Here is a 21,715-nt window from a genome sequence, read left to right as displayed (position 1 = left end):
TCAGAGCATCCGGAAAGTATTCACAGCGCTTCACTTTTTCCACATTTTGTTATGTTACAGCCTTAATCCAAAATGGATTAAATTCATTATTTTCCTCAAAATTCTACAAACAATACCCCATAATGACAATGTGAAAGAAGTTTGTTTGAAATATTTGCAAATTTATTACAAATAAAAAATGAAAAAAATCACATGTACATAAGTAATCACAGCCTTTGCCATGACACTCAAAATTGAGCTCTGGTGCATCCTGTTTCCACTGATCATCCTTGAGATGTTTCTACAACTTGATAGGAGTCCACCTGTGGTAAATTTAGTTGATTGGACATGATTTGGAAAGGCACACACCTGTCTATATAAGGTCCCACAGTTAACAGTGTATGTCAGAGCACAAATCGAGCCATGAAGTCCAAGGAATTGCCTGTAGACCTCCGAGACAGGATTGTATCGAGGCACAGATCTGGGGAAGGGTACAGAATTTTTTTTTTGAAGGTCCCAATGAGCACAGTGAAGTTTGGAACCACCAGGACTTCTCCTAGAGCTAGCTGCCCTGCCAAACTGAGTGATCAGGGGAGAAGGGCCTTAGTCAGGGAGGTGACCAAGAACCTGATGGTCACTCTGACAGAGCTCCAGCATTTCTCTGTGGAGAGATGAGAACCTTCCAGAAGAACAACCATCCCTACAGCACTCCACCAATCAGGCTTGTATGGTAGAGTGGCCAGACGGAAGCCACTCCTCAGTAAAAGGCACATGACAGCCCACCTGGAGTTTGCCAAATGGCACCTGAAGGACTCTCAGACCATGAGAAACAAAATTCCCTCGTCTGATGGAACAAAGATTTAACTATTTGGCCTGAATGGTAAGCGTCATGTCTGGAGGAAACCAGGCACCGCTCATCATCTGGCCAATACCATCCCTACAGTGAAGCATGGTGGTGGCATCATCATGCTGTGAGGATGTTTTTCAGCGGCAGGAACTGGGAGACTATCAGGATCGAGGGAAAGATAAATGCAGCAATATACAGAGACATCCTTGATGAAAACCTGCTCAAGAACACTCTGGATCTCAGACTGGGGCGAAGGTTAATCTTCCAACAGGACAACAACCCTAAGCACACAGCCAAGATAACAAAGGAGTGGTTACGGGTCCATGAGTGGCCCAGCCAGAGCCCAGAATTGAACCGATTGAACATCTCTGGAGAGATCTGAAAATGGCTGTGCACCGACGCTCCCCATCCAACCTGATGGAGCTTGAGAGGTCCTGCAAAGAAAAATGGGAGAATCTGCCCAAAAATAGGTGTGCCAAGCTTGTAGCATCATACTCAAAAAGACTCGAGGCTGTAACTGGTGCCAAGGGTGCTTCAACAAAGTATTGAGCAAAGGCTGTGAATACTTGTACATGTGATTTTCTTTTTCTTTTTTTTTTTTTTATAAATTTGCAAATATTTCAAACAAACTTCTTTCATGTTGTCATTGTGGGGTATTGTTTGTAGAATTTTGAGGAAAATTATTAATTTAATCCATTTTGGTAAAAGGCTGTAACATAACAAAACGTGGAAAAAGTGAAGCGCTGTGAATACTTTCCTGATGCACTGTATGTATTCGTTGGGCCCTCTTGTAGACTAAGGAAACAAAGTCAATTAAAAAATCCGGTGACTTTAAAATTCTAATTTAATTAGAAAAATGCAAATGTAGTTTCTCAGCCCAGTTGACAGCCCTATTCCACAGTATAAAGATAGAAATAAACTAAAATAGCTCCAATACAAGTAGCATTAAACATTCCCAATGTCTAAGTGGGAGGTTGAATAATTGAAGGAATTAGTCCCCATAGGTTGCGTATTCATTGCAATGCATATTAAATCTCTTTAAGCCTCATCCTTCACAATATATATATATATATATATATATATATATATATATATATATATATATATATATATATATATATTTAAGGGATAATCCATGGCTTGGTGTGCTTTAAATGATTTGAAATACACGACGTGGAAGTGAAGAACCACCTTATTTAACGCACACCTAGCCATGGATTATCCCGCTTATACCATGGCCACTTGCTAACATCGCAAATTCTGATTGGAAGAATAAAACACCAACGGTTAACTTTATCAACAGGTTGTTAGATCTAGAGTTCTGCCTGTTCTAAATCAGACACAGAGATATAAATAGTGCGATAATATTTTTTGGAGACCAAACTCCCTTTAAAAACTGTAAATTTGAATCCTCAATCCAGAATAATAGCCACATAATGTAGAAGGGTTGGCACTCTTGAGAACATGTAATATTCCTTAATTCCTATACGTTGTCATTTTCACATTAATGAGGAAAAAGCGCCGTTGCTGACGTTACTGTTGTAAAAATTGCACTTACTGTTCATAATGAGGAGAAAATCATCAAAAGTGCTCTAAACCTGCAGACTTTGACCTCTGAGACATCCATATGGTATCATTAAGTCTGCGCGATTGATTAAATTGAGAATAAAATCGCAATGTGGCGTTGCTCGATTAAGGCTGCGTGTTATGAAACAGTCTCTATTCAAAGCTTCAGTCAGTCATGTGTGATCACGGGGTGCCCTCTAGTGGTTATAGGCACACATGTTGAACAGGGCAGCCATTTTAGATACATTTTTATCACATTACAATATAAATTGTCTTGCCGGACAGTGAAAGACGCATTTGATAGGTCCAAGTTGTCACATCATGATCTACTAAATACATTATTACAAGACATTCTGAACTGGAAATACACAAGTCTGAATATGTACCTTCAGTGGAGCTGCAGAAAGCAGCTGAAACGGCCCGTTCAGTGAGGCTGGGTTCTGGACTTCCCCCACACAGGCCTGAGGGTAAGAGTGGTGATGCTGAGGGGGAAACTGGGCTGGAGGGGTCACGTGCATCACCCAAGAAAGTGGAACCTAAAAAGAAACATTACAATGCAAGAGGTGACCTTTTTGTATACAGTTAAATTCCTTTTAATTTCTTTTAAACTTGTAAATCCAGTTAAATAGCAGTTTGTCTGTAATGAGTAAGTCTCAGAAAGCCATGTAAAATAAAATAAACAATCACACTTTGCTTTTTTCCACGAAATCTTGCTTTAGTAGTGCCTCAAACAAAACTCTGAATATCTTTCAAAGACTGAATGCACAAACTTTTTAAACATTGTCAAGTTGGCAGACCAATAAAAACCTAAATTTTGACTCCCAGAAATTCAGTCAGTGAGCCTGAGACTAGAAATGAGTTCAGCCCACATAAGACGTTTAAAATGGCTTTTCAAAATGACAGATTCCATTGGACAAAGTTGTTAGTAGCAGTAGTTACATCACTAATGGTTCAAAGCAATTTGTTGTTATTCGACTGTCACCCTAATTGTGATACATTTAGATTCACTAGAACTTCAGGTCTCCTTCTCTTCGCAGAACTATATAGTACACATAATAGTACATGTGCTGTTTTTGTGGATGGTGAGGGAGGCATTGGTTCCACTAATGTCACTGCATTGTTGTGGCTGCTGAAGCTTAGGATGGAATCTGAATCTGACACCTATAAAAGGCAGGATGGCCTGGGAGTCGTTAACAGATCCGACATTCAGGCGGCCAAAGGGTGCAGCCACTTTCCTTTGGCCAGCATTTTAAGTAGCAGAACTAATCTGTACAGCTTCTATAGCATAGACCAGTATTATTTGTATAGAATATAGAATGTGTGGCCACAGGTGTGTGTATATATGGCTTCAAAAGTCAAAATGTAGAGTTGATATGATAGGGTATACTGCTTAATAGCCCCTTAATCATGATAACATAGCTGTAACGCACGACCTCTTTCTTTTATAAAATGGCAGCAACAGTAATATGATAACAAACAAAACATTTCAATAAGTAGATGCATTAATTACTCATAACAATCCAAATAAATTATTCTTCTATCATGTAATGACTGCTAGGGAACAAGTACAGGACTCTAGACTGTGACTAAAACGGTCACAAATGCAACAAAAAATTGAGAAAATTATTTTAAATCTAGTTGCCGCCATTGGCGGCAGTCTTGAACAATTTGTGTGCATTAATATGTAGTTTTGTCATATATCATCTTGTCAGTTATTGAATTACATCTTTGGATTGCGTGCCTATTTTCAAAACTATCATACATATTGAGCTATTCTGTAATTTGGCAACTAAAAACAGCCAATTGGCTGTTTCAGTTTAAGAGCCAATGGCTCTGTAGTCATTTTTTTGGTCTGGTGCCTTGAATGTAGCATCTTGGTGCATTAATATTAAATGTACAATTACAGGTGTGCATATACTGTATGGGCATTTTACAGCCAAATATATATATATATACATTTGCGAGCAGATGCCATAGGTGGGTTTCTCCCTCTAATCTATAACTGTCATAGTGTATGTGATAAGAGAGCTCTGAGACTTAAATTCCACTGACCTCATTCCTGCGATGCTGGATCCTCTGATAAATGTGTGTATATGACAGGAAGAGATAAAACTGGCTAAACCAAATCTAAGATAACCTAAAACCCTTGTGTAGGTAGGATCCTCTCAGGTTAGTCTACATGAGTGCGCAGTGCTCGGCGGATTACTTGTGAATTGTAATCAGGTATTGATTACAAATTACATGACAAAAAATGCAATCAGTAACGTTATCTCATAGATTACATTTTGGTGTAATCTAATCAGATTACTTTTGGATTACTTTCAACCTAATTCTATTTTATTTTGTGAGACATGCATTTGAGTAGGATAATCATTTTACCATTAAAGTACAAAGAGGAAGAAAATGTTTTGCATTCTTTATTACTAACAAAAAAAAGTGCATTAAACATTGCATTAATTAAATAAACATGAAATCTAACAGCTGTGACAGTGCATGGCCAAAGTTCATAAAACAATAGCAGCATTCAGAATATTAATAACCATAAAATCAATAAATATATTTTTTAAACCATATCTAGTTCATTTTAGGTGCTTAAAACAATAGAAACATTACATGAACAAACAGTAATGAAATTAACAGCAATGACATTGCTAGGTCAAAGCTAACAGCTCAAAACTCAGACACACTTTTAACCCTTACTACTTAGTAATAGTCCAGTACCTATTCCTTAACTGAGGTGCATAATCTTACTGTTGTAACTTGCTCAAAATGTTCATCTGTGAGACTAATCCATTTCGGGGTAAGGTTTTGACAATATTGATATGAAAATTATCAATAAATTATTAACAATTTACTGCCATTGCCTTGTTAATATGTAATCATGTAATTTATAAAAAGTAACTGTAGTCAGATTATAAAATGTAATTTAATCCAATTAAAAGTACTTGGTTTTAGTAATTTGATGACATGTAATCCGTTACTACCTAGCACTGTGAGTGAGTGTGTAGCGTGGACATACTCTGAACTAGATCTGTGACAATATTAGCAAGGGGCCAGTGGGATTCCCCAAGGCTCTATTTTAGACCCATCAATGCATTGTTTCATGCATCTGTGTGTGTTCTTTGTATGTACTTTGCTCACATGTTTGCATACTGTATGCACTTAAAGTCCTACAGTGTGATCTTCTATTAAGCTGGAGACAAGAGGGTGAGTTAGGGGGTTATATATGGGGTGGAGTCTACAAAGCGTGATCCTTTGTGAGTCTGACATACCATTCCACCTCTCCACCATTCCACACACAGACATATCATAAATCCCTTCCTCCAGGCCACAGCAGCTGGCCCTGGATTAAAAGTGCTAAGCTTCTCCGAGAGCATCTCTACTAGATTAACAGAGACGCAAGAACAGCTGAGTCTCACTAACATCCAAACGTAGAGGGAGTGACTTCAGAAAAACCTATTAGAGAAAGTCAGCGGTCTCTAAAGACCTTTATCATCCGTAGAATGAGTACTATGTATTAGCATGGCTTAAAGTCTTTTCCATATTTAAAACCAAAGGAGTAAACTGGCAGTAAACTGGCTGGAATGGTATATAGTGGCCCAAAAAAAAAGAATCTGGACATTTAAGCCATACCTTAAATATATGAATTCCTGCGCATTAGAAAAATAAATATTTTGTCATGAAATACCATTCACACATTTTTAAGTGGGGTTCAATTGTTCAAATAAATTTGAGGCCACTGTGTACAATACATTTTACTTTGATTTGAATTTGAGTTTTAGCTACACCAATCCAAAATTGAGGTGCTTCAATTTAATTTCAGTTCAGTTACTTTAAAAGTAGTATCTAAACACTTACATTAACAGTCACTTAAATTATAAAGAAGGAAAAAAATTTGGAAATGGAAGAAATTTGTGTTTGGTTTATAGCATGTGAAGGTAAAGAAATTAGTAACTTTCAACTACTGTATATTAATCATTGAGCTCTGCATGTCAGTGCTTTCATCAGCACTTTAGTGAGCGATTTTTACTTCCTGTTCAGTTTTAATAACAAGTTTAATTAAACAGCATAGTTTCAGGTAATTTGTATTCAATTTAATTAATTTCACTCCCACTGAGTTCAGAGAGAATATATGACATATTTAGAGAAATCATCACCATCTGTATTTACTCATAACATCGATTGCATCTCCTCCAGAGAAGCAGATCATATATTTAGCCTCTATTGTTCTCAGCAGGAAAGCAAAGATGACATGTCAGGGCTCGCTGACATTGTTTGGCTTTTGATTTGTTATTGTGCATGGGCAGAATAAGACAAGCGTGACTGTTCCTGTCTCTGCACATTATGGCCCCTTTAAAATCCCTCATTTTCCACCAATCAGATTTTGTTTCTGATACTGCCACTGCGAGGCATTGTGAGCTCTTAGTGACATCGCTGGGGAAAAGCATGCAATGAGAGATCAATTAGTTAGCAGCCACCTGCGATGACGGATAAACTGGGGGTGGAGAGAGTCAAGAAGGAAAAAAAAGAAGGGAAAGTCAAAAGGCAAGTTTAAGGAAAAATTAAAATTAACTACAGCTGTCGAAATGAATGCATTGTCGCATTATTTTCCAGTTTTCACTTTAGACATGTACATTCTATTCAGCGCCACTATGGACCATTATGAAGCAAAAACACCACAAACACAACAGCAATTTCGTGTCAATGATCAAGTGATTGGGAAAGGACCCATTACAAAACAAACACTGATGGTACTTGTGACAAAAATCAAGTACTTTGCAGCCTTTGTAAGGCGGAATTTAATTACCACTGAAGCACATCAAGTCTTAACTATCACATCAAAGCCAATCAAACAACGGCACTGGTGAGGGATTACTGTGGTAGACTAGCATATTCTCCCATGTACAGACTGTTGACACGCCACTCAAAGTAAATAAAAAATGTCAAATCTGAACTCGTTGCCCCTGATCTTTCGAAGCTTCAGCTAATGATTACTGGACAATTTGGATGAAGTATCATTATGTGGTCAGTGCCAGCGTTAAAAGAAGAACAAGTCGTTGAATGTGTTTGGAATGGCATACTACCTTTTAAGGTTGCACGATATACCGGTGATATCACGATACTAAAGCTTCAAAATACTGGCGGTGCCACAGTATTTTTTTAAACGTTAGTAACATTAATACGGTAGTACCATAAGTTATGTTGTATGTGCGGAAGTAAATTATTTTCGTTAAAACTTACATTTGAATCAGACCTTTAACGTAATCTTTTCGAGTGGCGTCCCCGTCACGGGGACAAATGCTGTTTAGAATTTGCCCCTTACATGGTTTTGTTTATGTTTCAATGTGTGGTTTTCCCATGCTTCAAACAGACATGTTTAATGCTTAATAGATGCTGGAGCTCTGTCAGAGTGACCATCGGGTTCTTAGTCACCTCCCTGACTAAGGCCATTCTCCCCCGATCGCTCAGTTTGGCTGGACGGCCAGCTCTAGGAAGAGTCCTGGTGCATTTGCATATATTTCAAACAAACTTCTTTCACATTGTCATTATGGGGTATTGTTTGTAGAATTTTGAGGAAAATAATTAATTTAATAAATTTTGGATTAAGGCTGTAACATAACAAACTGTGGAAAAAGTGAAGCGCTGTGAATACTTTCCGGATGCACTGTACATTGAACAGAAAAAGAAGAATATATTCGTCAATTTCCAGCAATTTCAAAATCAGTGATTAATGGCGATTAATCACATGATTTTCACAGTTAATCGTGGTTATTATATTTAAATCGAATGGCAGCCCTAAAATAAACAAATTTTATGACAAGTACTTATTGCAAGACTACCAAATACTACATTCCTCATCTGATTATGCACTAGAAGTTTGTCAAATGACAATTCGAATAGACAATATCTTTGTCTATTCAAGAGTTTTGTGTGTCCTTAATAGACATGGGTATATGCATAACTAGCAAGGCATGCATCACTGTTACTATAGCTCATACTTACTATTTAACAACCCAAGTGGCTCTTTAGACTGAACATGTTCTTGTGCTAAAAATAGATGTGCTATTACTTTTCTAAGCAATCAGACTTAAAGTTTTGTCACTTGAAAAGGGAGGAGGGAGCCGAGCAATATCTAGGGATCAGAATATCATTGAGTCAGTAAGCAATTGAGATTTGAGTCAGTAAGCAATTGCATAACAACTGCATAGTGGTATCATAGCATAGTGCACAACTCACATTTTCGAGTTTAATTTATTAGCACTGAATTTAATTTATTGATTTGCATTGTTTTATGTCTTCATTTTATCTTAATGCTGTAATTGAGCACAATGAGATTAACAACTAAATTTAGCTAATGCAGTGGCATTTTGCACCTTGAATCTTTACAGAACAAAAACACTGCGCTAATAGGGGAAATAAGAATGACAAATGGAGAGCAATAAAGATGGCGGAGACCATAAACAGGAGAAATGTTCTCCAATGAATGCTCTCAAATGAAGTGTGAATCGCCCACACTCCTCTTCACTTTCTCATTTCCTCTCCTTCAGCGCATGCTAATGAGACGGGTGAGCACATTGGTGCAGCAGTGGGAGAGTGAGAGTGAAGAAACGGAGGGTAATATGCTACTAGCGACACAGATATCATGGAGAGTAACTACAGAGCTAACAGGGATCACAGCCCTCCCACACACACTCCAGTAATACTTCCTGTTTACAGCTGTATCTGTATATGTGTTTAGGGGCATGTACTGTGTTTAGTTAAACTACATTGAGAGTGTTTGTGTGAGGACTGGAGAACAGTCGGGTGTTTTAAAAGGATACTGGACTGCATCTGTGTTTTTTCCACATATGCAAAACTGAGTTGATTCATGTGAAATTAAGTTTTGAAAAGTGGATACCTGCAATAACAACAATACAGAGTTGAACATTTTGGTAGTGGCACTTCTTTGGCCACATCAACGCTAATTTATTTTCATTTGAAAATGCAGCGATTTTGCTACGTTTATGCATCTTATCCACACTAAAACAGCATTTTCCTCCACCTAAAACAGAGACTTTCAAAAACGCTCTCTATTACCGCATTCTTTGGAAAAACAATGATGTTAGGAAACTGAAAACTGAGTTTTCAAATGAAAATGGACTAGTGTAGATGTGGCTGTGCATATTTTAATCCCTTTAAATTAGGAATGTCAATTGAATTATTTTTTTTATAGAATTAACTAATATAACATGCTGATTAATTAATCAAATTAATCACATATAGCAATACAAAAGACACCCCACCCCCCAAAAAGAAAATTCTCTATAAATAATCCATAATAATTATTAATATATGTAGTAAAAATAATAAATAGAATAATTAAGATATTCATATTGAAATATATTGCATAATTAATGCGTTCCATCTTCACTATTTTTAATTAGATCGGTCTATGTACATTTGCATCAGAAGGACACTTTTGGAAGGTCATTGGTTTTTGCAATAAACTGTGTTTTTAGGATCCTGTGTCAAGTTAAACGTGGCTCAAAAGAACACAAATTTACATGTATTTCGAGCTTAAATAGAGAATAGTGCACCCAAGAAGGAAAATTCTCTCATAATTTACTCACCCTCATGCAATCCCAGATGTGTATGACTTTCTATTTTGTGCAGAAAACTAATGAACATTTTTGGAAGAATATTTCAGCTCTGTAGATCCATACAATGTAAGTGAATGGTGACTAAAACGGTGCGTCTCTAAAAAATACATAAAGGCAGCCTATACGTAATCCATATAACTCCAGTGGTTTAATCCATGTCTTTTTAAGTGATCTTATTGATTTTGGGTGAGAACAGACTTTTTCACTGTACATCTTGCCACTGCAGTCTTTAGGGATGTGCATGATTTCAAGCTCGATTACAGATCGCTAGATTGCTCTAGGAAGTGTAATCAAGGGTGAAATCATGATCGCCAAGGAGACAGCTGATGTCAAGGTTTATTGTGAAAAAGAAGTTATATTTTGATCTGTTCTAACCCAAAAACAATTGGATTGCTTCAGAAGACATGGATTAAATCATTGAAGTAATATGGATTAATTTTCTGATGCCTTTATTTGCTTTTTGGAGCTTCAAAATTTTGGTCACCCTTCACCATTCACTTGCATTGTATAGACGTACAGTACAGAGCTGAGATATTCTTCTAAAAATCTTCATTTTGTTTTCTGCAGAAGAAATAAGTCACACATCTTGGATGAAGGTGGGTACATGAACAGCATTGTCATTTTTGGGTGAACTATATCTTTAAATTATTCCAACAGAAGGAAAATATATACTTTTATTACAGATTTTACATACGGACCAGGGGACATGATTCATTAAGTAAAGAGTTTTAAATTATATTTTTTATATGTCGTTAAGCACACTAAATGAATGTGTTAAACTGACAGCCTTTAAATGTTTAAATCTACTTAATAAGTAATATGCTGAATTATGAGTGGAACAGGATATTGAACAAAAAAAGAGACTCAATTTGTGCAATAATGGACATTACCAGCAATAGTAACCCAAAACAATTTTTAAATAGTAGGGCTGGGAAAAAATATATATTCTGTTATAAATCGCGATTCTTGAGCCAAAGGATTTTAAATTTGTATCCCTGATGAAAAATCCATATTTAATAAAAAAAATAAAAATAGAAGTTTATCATAATGCTACAATGATTAATAGATAAATATTGGAAGCTATAATTGTGCAGAGTTCCACATTAACAGGTTTTCGCTCTGAGAAGTTTTGTCTCTTTAATTCTTTACATTTTGTCCTTTAATGCACCACTGTTACAGCCATCAAAGTGCTGTTTGTTCACTGTCAGACGTCAAAATCCTCTGCTCTGATCAATGTTCCAGTTATGCATAATCCTAAAGTTTATTTGAGAGGTGTTGTGGAGAGTTTTTGTCAGGAGTCATTCTACAGATTCTGTCTGATAGTTTAGCTGTAAAAAGGGTTATCAAACTGCTAAATGCTGGAAACTACATGTCGCGCCCCCACAATATTTATAGTCTAACAGCCAGGGTAGTCATGTGCAATGGTGGGTAATTTTGCACATTTGCCCGCCACTGTCGACAATAAATGCTGCTGTAACAGTTTATAAGAATATTATTTTTCTATGAGAATGCTGCTCAGACTATCTCAGGATGCATATGCAAATAACATTGTCATAATTGTGTCATAATACAGTATTGCCCCTGAAATGGTTCTAGAACAAGTTCCCGCTTTAGCCTCCATTTATGTTGCAAAATTATCATTATGATAATAGTAATAGCCTATGGTAATATGTTATATATTCTAAAATAACTAAATTAGTTAGATACAAATTATATATTGTATAGGCTATATTTATTTGTTGAATACAAATGGGTATAATGCAGACTTATGGGTTCCTTTCAGGTCTGGATTGGTAATCTGGCATACCGGGCATTTACCCGGTGGGCCGACACACATTGGGGCCGATCATGGGTGGACTGGCCATCGGGAGAACTGGGCGATCCAGCCGCGAAACGGGCCGTTATAAGCTTAAACGAGCTCACACTTTATGCAGGACGGGCCACAAAATGGCACCGCGATATGCCAAAGGGAGCAGCAATATGCAGAAAAGGACAGCGAACCACCCCACCCACTTAACAACATTTGGGCCAGTTGCTATGTAAAATCCCGGGCCGATTTCTCTTCCCAGTCCACCCCTGGTTCCTTTGCACTAACTAGCTTCCTAGCTCAGACAACACACTGACTGGTCGATTGGGAGCTTTAAATTGCTAGTTAGATTTGCACATCCATACCTTTACCTGCAAATTAAACAGTACATTACAGAGTGAAAACTATTTTCATTGCAGACACAACTGTTCTTTAACTCTTTCCCCGCCAGCGTTTTTAAAAAAAAGTTGCCAGCCACCGCCAGGGTTTTTGACGATTTTCGCTAAACTTTAATGGCCCGCAGAATATTTTCTTCCATGAATACATGAAGGTGCTATATATCACAATAAAGATCTGAGCCTCTGCTTTTAGGCAAAAAAAACGATTTTATTTTATCTTCATTTATTCTTTTTTATTGCGACTTGAACAGAGGTCGGTTTTGTCAAAAACAACATTTCAGACAAAAAGCTGATAAAAAGGCATGTTTATGTCTGATATTTTGAGCTTCTCAATACTCCACTTCTTCATGTTTGAGACGATTGCAGTCTGTTTCTTTGATCAAAGAGTTAGCGTACCTTTTCAAAACATGCGAGGGGTCTTCCTTACCGTATAACACCTAAAACACGGAAACCCGGAAAATTCCGTGTTTGGCGGGGAAGCATTTTTCATAAAACACGGAAAATTCCGTGTTTGGCGGGGAAAGAGTTAATAGACATTTATTTCTGAGAAAAAGGAGTTAAACATTTCTTTATACAAAACCATCAAATCGCAATACTTGCAGAATTGCAATATTGAAATACATAGCAAATCGTAGAATATCATTGTAATATCGAATCGGGAGGTTTGTGGAAATTCCCAGTCCTTCTAAATAGCTATTTGGCTATTGGCTATCCCTAATATTTCTCTTTGGCTTTGTTATGTCAGCCAAAAATTCAAGACGTTTCAGAGTTTGAACGATTATTAAGTACATTTTTAATTTTACTTTTCATTTTTCCTTGGATAGTTCATCCAAATCATACAAGTTTGGAACAACATGAGGGTGATTAAATGTTGATAGTTTTTCATCCCTTTAATGTTAACAATAATGTAGCTCAACAATAACTCTAATTCACTTACCTAGAATCCTCAGCTGTGTGACAGCGCCATGCAGTCCGAAGAACATCCAGAGCGGTCGTGAGTTATCCACACACACCTGCATCCCCACATTGGTGCCATTATGACTCAGAATCACTTCCCCTTCCTGTGTGACCAGAAAGCCCAATATATCTCCACTCTGCAAAGCAGTGGGCACCCGGCACACTGCCCAGAACTCCTTACGGTCCACCAGTGCTTCTGGATTGTACGGGAGGTCACTAGGGCGAAGAACTGCTGGGTCACATGATGTCACACCATACGACAGTGACCCAGATCGTGCAGGGCTGGACTTGATGACTTTAATGAAGATGGATTCTCCGATTCGAAGTGGGCGATCGGTGAAGACCAGTGTGCGTTCTTCACGGGTGTGTTCGGATCGTGCAACAGTCTGTTCATTAAGGGTTTTGATGTGGGCACCCCGGAGCTGGTGGAAACGTAGGTCACATTCTAAGGTGTGGGGCAGCATTGATGACTGTTGGGAGTTCATGGAGTTTTGAGGGATGGGACAGGCGACGGCAGCAGGAGGAAGTCGAAGCCTAGCATCATCTTGCTGTAGGTTGAGATCGCACAGACTGACGGACAGACGCGAGGTGTCTGCTTCACACCGTAAGGAGGTGGATCCACGTACTGTGGTGAAGGATCGTGGCCGAAGAAATTCTGGAGGGACGATTTCACTTTCTGTGGGACAGAGGAGGAATACAGGTAAGATGAATTCATTATATGGAGGTTTCATTCTTGATGATAGATTCTAAACTAAATACGTTCAAATAAAAAAATTGCTTAAGTTTCATTTATAGACAGGTCAAATTAGCTGAATGTATCATAAAAAATGGTCGACCAATATGCTGTTTTCAATGGCTGATGTCAAATAATCCTAAAATAGTCAATCATTGGTCTATCACTAATTATACTGTGCTAAAAAAACAGCTTAAACCAGCTTAAGGTGGTAAACTTAACTCATCTGGCCACCAAGCTGGTCAGGATAGACTTCTTTAAGAGATTTTTAGAGGCTAGAAAGCTAGCTAGGCTACCAGCTAAGACCAGCACATCACCTCATGCAGGTTTATAACTGTTTGCATAGCATCAGGTTTGGACGATGATTCTAGAAGATGGTAGGAAAAAAGTGTGGAACAACAGTGTGTGTCTTCCAAAGTCTCAAGGGCTGACAGAGGTCCAAAGCATCTTCTTTTAAATTTCAACTATTACCAAAACAAACAGTACATTCTACTGAGTCCAGAAATGGAACTTGCAAAACGTGCTAAACAAATTCACAAATCTAATTTCAAAACTTGAGTCTGACTTTAGTCTAAGCTACTAGTCCAGATCTCCGGAACTCAGTATGTCTAAATGTAAGTTCAAAACAGCCAGCGCAAATTTAATGCATTAATATTTTAACAAGTTTGTGTATAGCTAAATAGGTGTTTCTAAAATTGCTGCCAGGCAGTGTCACTTTACATCAAAGACTGCCAGGAATAGAACTTTATAGTAATGTAATAGTAGGGTTGCATAGTATTGCATTCACAACACACCCACTTCTCCTTTTCCACCTGCCTAAAATAGTGTGAAATATTAATGAAATGCTGGGCTTGCAAAGTGTTGTGCGTACACCAAATTTAAAGCTCCATTCCTAGTAGCCTAAAATAGCGTATTACAGTAGTTTGGAGGTAGCCTAGCGTAGCTTATCATAGCTCCGAACTCTTAAAAGCTGAAGAATGTTGTCTCTCCTTTTGTAACTGATATAGCCCCATTAGAGTGTGCCCTGTATTTAGACTTCATCTGTACATCGAAGACATTCCTACCACAGACATAAATATTAATACTGAAAGTGGCTTGCCACTCCTAATTAGATCAAACTTAGCCTCTCATCCTAAGAGTCATATTGATGAGATCTCCTCCTATTTACAGGCCATTTTTTTTTGTCCATTACCAGTTAACAGGAGGCACAGAAAGCACGATTATTTTTTCCTCCCCAATTTGGAATGCCCAATTCCCAATGCGCTCTAAGTCCTCGTGGTGGCGTAGTGACTCAATCCGGATGGCGGAGGACTAATCTCAGTTGCCTCTGCATCTGAGACCATCAATCTGCACATCTTATTACGTGGCTTGTTGAGCAAGTTTCCGCGGAGACCTAGTGTGTCAGGAGGCTTCACGCTACTCTCTACGGCATCCACGCACAACTCACCACACACCCTACCGAGAGCGAGAACCACATTATAGTAACAACGAGGAGGTTAACCCAACTTGGTTGCTTATGAGACCTGGCTGGAGTCACTCAGCATGCCCTGGATTCGAACTCATGGCTCCAGAGGTGGTAGTCAGCGTGAATACACGCTGAGCTAATGCAGCCCCTGGCCATGCCAGTCTTCTTTTTATTTCTAAATCGAAAGCTATGAGGAATTAAAGCAATGTCCACATCTGGCTTTATGTCTTATAATGATAAATAGTGCAAAAATGAATGTGATTGCTCCGGAATTTGCCAGGTCGTAAAGCCGTCTCGTGTACGATTGCACCTGTACGGTTATCAGATAAACTGACTTGTAATGTGTGCAGGGGCTCACGGCCTTCCGAGTGTCAGAACGCCCGGCCCTTACCAAATAATGTGGTAATCAGCATTGTCACAAATGTTGTCAATTGAGCTTAAATTGTACTGAAACAGCAAAGCAACCTTGGTCAGCCAGCTTCATCAGAAAGACATGCTGGTATTTCTGTTTTGCTGGTAAACAGCATGGCTATACTGGCCTACTGGCTAGACCAGCACCAAACCAACACTAATCACCATAAACCAGCCTGAACTTGTATGGGAATTCATGATGGTCTAAGCTGGTTTGTTCAGCAGTGGCCTTTCTAAGTACTTGGGTACTTCTGACCATCACTAGTAAGTAAATGAGGGAAAGAGAGAGAGAGAGAGAGAGAGAGAGAGAGAGAGAGAGAGAGTGAGTGACAGAGAGATGGTTAAACAGAGAAAGGAAGTGACAATTAGATAAAAGAGAAGGTGGAGGACAAGAAGTGACATAGGAAGGCAGATAAAGGAGAAGTGTGAAGCCTTAGCTCCAGGGGGCATATCTCTTTTTCTACCTTTACTTTGCTTCCTCTCCCTGTCTCTATCTATCAGCAGGGACCCAGGAAAAAGTTGATTAGCTCTCATCACAGATAAACCCTCTTAGACCCAATAACAGCTTGTTAGAGTGCAGCAGCAAACAACAGCAAAAGAGGGAGATCAAGAAAGAGAGGTTGTCCAGCCCTCTATAAAGACGTACCTCAGTTCCATAAGGTTGAAGGACAGAAGACAGTGGTTTATTTTCTGGCTCAGTAATTCTTACAAACGGCTAACAGGCAAACAGATGTTCCCCAATACATGAAGGGTAATGTGAAAACATAATGAATAAAAATCTGTGACATGATATGTCCTTCTCTATGAATAAGAGTCAACAAAGCATAATTGGTATGAATAGGTGGACCCCAAATCGATTATAGTATCACTAAAGCATGTAAATACTTACATAGTACAGATATGGCAAATATGGTATAAGGAAATAAAGCAGGGTTAAGTAAAATATTGTATAATACATGACTTTGTATTGTTTGGATTTGGGAGATGGTAGAATATGGTGCAAACTCTGAAAGGAGATTCATTCGTACTTGGCCAGAGTTTATCTCTGCTTAGTATTTCTAATGGTAATGAGATACCACATCATATTATCTTTTCGAGGTTGAACAATTTGCTTTCGGTTTTATGTTCCCAATGTACTAAAGTGGTTAGTTCTCTTTCCTGATTTCCCTCTTGATTTATTTTTCTTCTTTTTTTAGGGACACTGGTAAGTTTAACACGACCCAACCCTACTCACATGTAGTTATACAATTAAAAAGCCTGAAACTTTGGATATTTTGGAAATACGCATTTTTCATTTGGCAGCATTCTGAATCTAATCCCATCCTACCATTGGCCAAATGACTCTCAGCACACAACTTGCATCACCCAAGAATAATTGAATATGAGAATGTGTTCACTCATGTACACTTGCATAAAAACAAACAAATTGGGTTCCATATTCTTTAATTTCCACACAAATGTCTTCAAATTAGTTTCAAATAGCCCAAAATGCTGTCTGAGTCATGTGTGTGCACACAAGGGGACTTAATTTTCTTTATCAAACCTCAAAGGAAAATTTCTGAGAGCTTCAAAGTGTCTTAGAAAAAAATGTGGTGTTCTGTGCTAATTAGTGATGTATTAAACACTTTTAAGGAGAGCATAGGGAAACACTTTTAAATAATGATGGCAAAAGGGCTCTAACACAACTACAAACTGCTCAAGCCAAGACAGAGATAAATTTAAACATCCAAAATACATTTTCAAGGCAAGAATTACAAAACATTATTAAAAGTCACTGAAGATAATGAAGACATCTACAAACAGTTACTTTTTAAAACACAATCTTTCTTGACTCTGTATTTTAAATGTGCAGTTAAAATCCTCTCGAACCATTTGACCACAGCTGAACCCAGCCAGTTGGATTGGGAAGGGAACCTGGTAATGACGGTCTGGCTGCTGCCTGTCACTTAGATCAGGCTCATTACCATAAAACCAGGCTTTAAATAGGATTAATCCAGGCTTCAGTGTCCCATACTACTCTAGACCAGGACAATGACGAAAGTCTGGAATCCAGTTTGAACAGAGATGATGCTTCTTTTGAGACAAATTAAATGACAGTAAGAGCCCTGCAGAAACAAATCCCATCAAATTACATAACCAACAACATTTACATGCTTGTTTGAGCATGATCAAATTGTGCGACAGCTTAGCTGAAAGCAAGTTCTCTTGTGATGCAAAGAACTGGGGTACTGAAGATCATAGAAGTCAACACAAGGCAAAGGTATGATAGAGGCACCACAAAATAAGCTTAAAGGCCCCATACTTCCAGAGAAGTTCCTCTTCATTCTTTGCTGCAGATGACACATGAGTGAATGGTCACCTGAGAATATTTGAGTAGATTTGATGCCTTTTGTAGACTAATAAAAAAATTATAATAATTGAGTGGTCTTGGAAAATGTCCCAATCATACAGATTTAGGTCAATTTACACCAGCTTGCTTATAACACGCCGGTATGTTCGTGTTGACTGATCTTGACTGACTGAACAGGAATTAGCTATCAGGCTCAAAGTAGGAGGAGCTTCAGGTCACACCTACCGATGACGTGGACCAATGGCAAGAAGGTGTTCAGCAGCGGGTTAGAAGTTTTTCAGATTTTGTTCTAAATGACGTCACACCCTCGCTGGGTGTTCGTTCTTCGAATTCATATGAAGTATTTTTGGGGCTTTAAATCAGCCTAAGAAGGTTTTAGAAAGGTTTTGGGCACTTGTCAGGCTGGGAGACAAGCTAGACCATCTTAAACCAGTTAAGACCAGTAAGCCAGCTGGTTTAAGCTGTTTTTTGTTTCAGCTGGGAGAAATAAAACAATAGTAGTCGGCAAAAAAACAAAAGCGGAAAGTGACAAGGACAGTTGACTAGGTGTAAAAACACACACAAGATGGAAAAGAAATTAGTTTCTGACCAGCTGTTATTTTTCCATTCACAAACATTGTATTGGATGCTACTGGATGTTATCCAGCTATTCCTATGTTGTCCATCCCTATCTTTCTCTCTCTCTCTCTCTCTCTCTCTCTCTCTCTCTTTATGTCTCGGGCCTTTTTTTTATAGCTGCTCTCTTTTTTAGGATCAAACTACATTCTACCCTCTCTGGATTCTGTCTGATAACCGTCCTGGTGGTAACAACAGTACATAATATACACTGACACACACAATCCTGCTGAAAGAAAAAGGTGGTAAGCTGGTCTCCTAGTCTAGTCTAGCCATGCTGTTTATGCTGGTCTGTTTCACTAGTTTTAGAGGGACTTTTTTAATTAGTCAGGCTGGAAGAGCAGCTGGCTAACCCACTAAACACCAGCATGACCAGGCTGGCAGACCAGCTAAACCAGCTAAGACCAGCAAACCACCTTATTTCTAGCAACAGAATGCATCTATTAAAATTGCTTTACAGTCACAGTGTGTGCAGCAAACATGGGAGGTTGCAGAAAATCCTTCTCTAGGACTATGAGTTCTTTATACTGTTTGTCAGTGCCATTTTTATATTGCTGAGACACAAACTGACTTTCATTTAAGGTAGGACGTGTGATGAAACTGGCTTAAATCTGTCTGCTCTGACCATCTTCCAACAGATTCTTCGAAAGGAAACGTTAGAACAACTTAAGGTTTGCTTACATTTTCCATTTGATACTCTCCATCCTGGATCTTACAAGATCCTGGCTTACTTGAATGAACTTCCTCGGGTCAATTCGAGGGACTACAGAGATTAAAATCAAACAATATCTTGCCTGAAGTAATGAAAACTAAATTAAGACTTTTTCATGAACTGAAATAAAATCTAGAAAAATTGGAAAAACTAAACTACACATTTTTCATGACTCCAAAACTAATCTAAAATAAAGATAAAAACGTATTTATATCAGTTAACGCAATTACTTTGGTTGACCTAACATGATACAACTAAAAGGAAAACTCCAACTAGAAACTAAAACAGTCATGGACTGAAAAATTGAAAAGAAAACAGAAATAAAAACTATATAAAAAATTCAAATCTATAACAACACTGCTCTAGTCTTTGTGCACACTTGGAGTGGAAAGCTTGGAAGAAAAGGAGGTGGAAAAAGTGAGGGAGGAGTAAAGACAAGAGAAAGCGTGTTTGTGCCAAGATGTCTGTGACCGGTGGCAGCTGTTGCCCCTTCAATTACCCTGCACCTGCTTAACTGCCAATCGCCACTTTCCCTTTGTCTTATTGGCCCTTTTCACACAAGTCCTGGCAATGCTGTGATGTGACTGGCTAGGGCCAGATTGTAATCTCTTTAAAAAAAAACAAGACTGTACTAAAACGTTAAAGTTCTCAGAGATAACATGAATCCAAGCCTGCGCATTAATGCCTCACTTTAGCGATAAGACACAGCTGCGCAGACAGAAAGCAAACAGCTATTTAGATTTTATTTAGGTGTTTTCCTTTTTATTTAACACCAGACCCCAGCACCTGTTGGGCTAAACACAAAAGCCAGTGGAAAATAAGCAGATGAGGTTTCTGATAAACAAAAGCGGTTCTTGGTTCACTCAGAAACAGCCAGGGCAGGAATGAAATGGCCAAAAATGGAAGTGTGGCAGTAGAGAGATTTTTCTTTGCTTCGGTTAGCTAGTTTCAACAGTGAGGCACTGGATAAGGGTTGTTCTTTCAATCTTTCATTGCTCATTCTCTCTCTTTTTCCTTCTCACTGATGTGTCACTAATATAAAGTATTTTATATTTTTAATATAAATACCAAGTAAACAAACAGCAAAAAAAAAAAAAAGCTGAAAAAACATCTGCAACAAATACTGAAAAAGCTTGTATATATCCATGTAAGTAGCTTTGGTGCGTAAACTAATTTTAAAAAATTAAATCTAAGGAGAGAGAAGGCTCACCCACAGTCTCTATAGAACAAATCTTTCAGGAATTTTTTACGAATTTTTCTATGGATTTCTATGGACATTGGGTGCCTTCTCTATTATTGGATTTAATATAAATACCAACTAATTAAAATGAAAACAATGGCTTGTAGCCTTCAGGTATTTCTCAAGTAACCGTTATTGCATATATTGCTTTTGAGCAATTATTCAAGTAAACAGTCAGTAATGTGTCTTTGCAATTTCCGTATGCATTGTTTTTCAATTTCTTTTCTATGTAAAGATGTGCAAAACGGATGTCTTTTACCATTGCAGTTCCATTAAAGAACTTCATCTTTAAAAGCGTGTCTCAAGATATCTCCGTTCTGTTCTATTTGCTGCATCTAGCTTTTTTGGTGCAAGAACGCGTTTGGTCTGAACGGCCCCCTGGCTGCATTCACAGTATAAGGCCATAATGTGAGCAGCTTTCTTATGTTAATATTGTTGTTTGATTATTTGTAATGACATATATATAACGGCTATTAAGGCCTGATCATAAATAAAGCGTTTTTCAATTTATAAACATTCTCTAGACGGATGCACTGCCGTATTAACACACGGGTTTACATTGGCTTAAGCTCGGGGGCCTGTGGCTGCAGGGGGAACGAAAACTCAGGAGCCCAGTCATGCCATCCGCCACCCTATTCACCTTCAACATTCGCAAGAGGATGCAATTGTAAACGCATTTAGCGAGAGATGTATACGGAGGTAGGAAGGGATGAAGAAATGTGTGAATCCAGTGTTTATGTCACATCTTGTCTATTGAGATACCTTCATCTGATCAATTTTTGAAGGCAGCATAGATCCTGTGTGTGGATCCACAATTGATAAAAAATTTTTTTCCACTTTTGATTCCATTTCTAGCGAGAAATTAGTATTGAATTTATTAAATATATTGCCAAAACTCTCTTGCTATAATTCTAGATCAGGGGTTTTCAAAGTCTTAAACAGTAAGCCCCCCCTCCCCCCCATATATACATATGATAATGTTGTATACTGTATAG

The 21,715-nt window shown here is 38.1% G+C and overlaps 1 protein-coding gene across 1 annotated transcript in view; it reads right to left on the bottom strand.

Moving 5' to 3' along the window:
* Positions 1-21,715, bottom strand: part of LOC127644466 (E3 ubiquitin-protein ligase NEURL1-like) — a 58,189-nt gene that overhangs the window by 6,806 nt on the left and 29,668 nt on the right. Inside the window, exons 4-5 of the mRNA XM_052127659.1 lie at positions 13,175-13,870; positions 2,779-2,928 (exon numbers count right to left, since the gene is read on the bottom strand). Of these exons, the coding sequence (XP_051983619.1) occupies positions 2,779-2,928; positions 13,175-13,870 (846 nt within the window). The remainder of the gene's footprint in view (positions 1-2,778; positions 2,929-13,174; positions 13,871-21,715) is intronic.

Source organism: Xyrauchen texanus, chromosome 5, assembly GCF_025860055.1.
Source record: "Xyrauchen texanus isolate HMW12.3.18 chromosome 5, RBS_HiC_50CHRs, whole genome shotgun sequence".
NCBI lineage: Eukaryota > Metazoa > Chordata > Actinopteri > Cypriniformes > Catostomidae > Xyrauchen > Xyrauchen texanus.
Note: the sequence above shows the minus strand (reverse complement) of the source record. Positions and strands in the feature narration are given on the sequence as shown.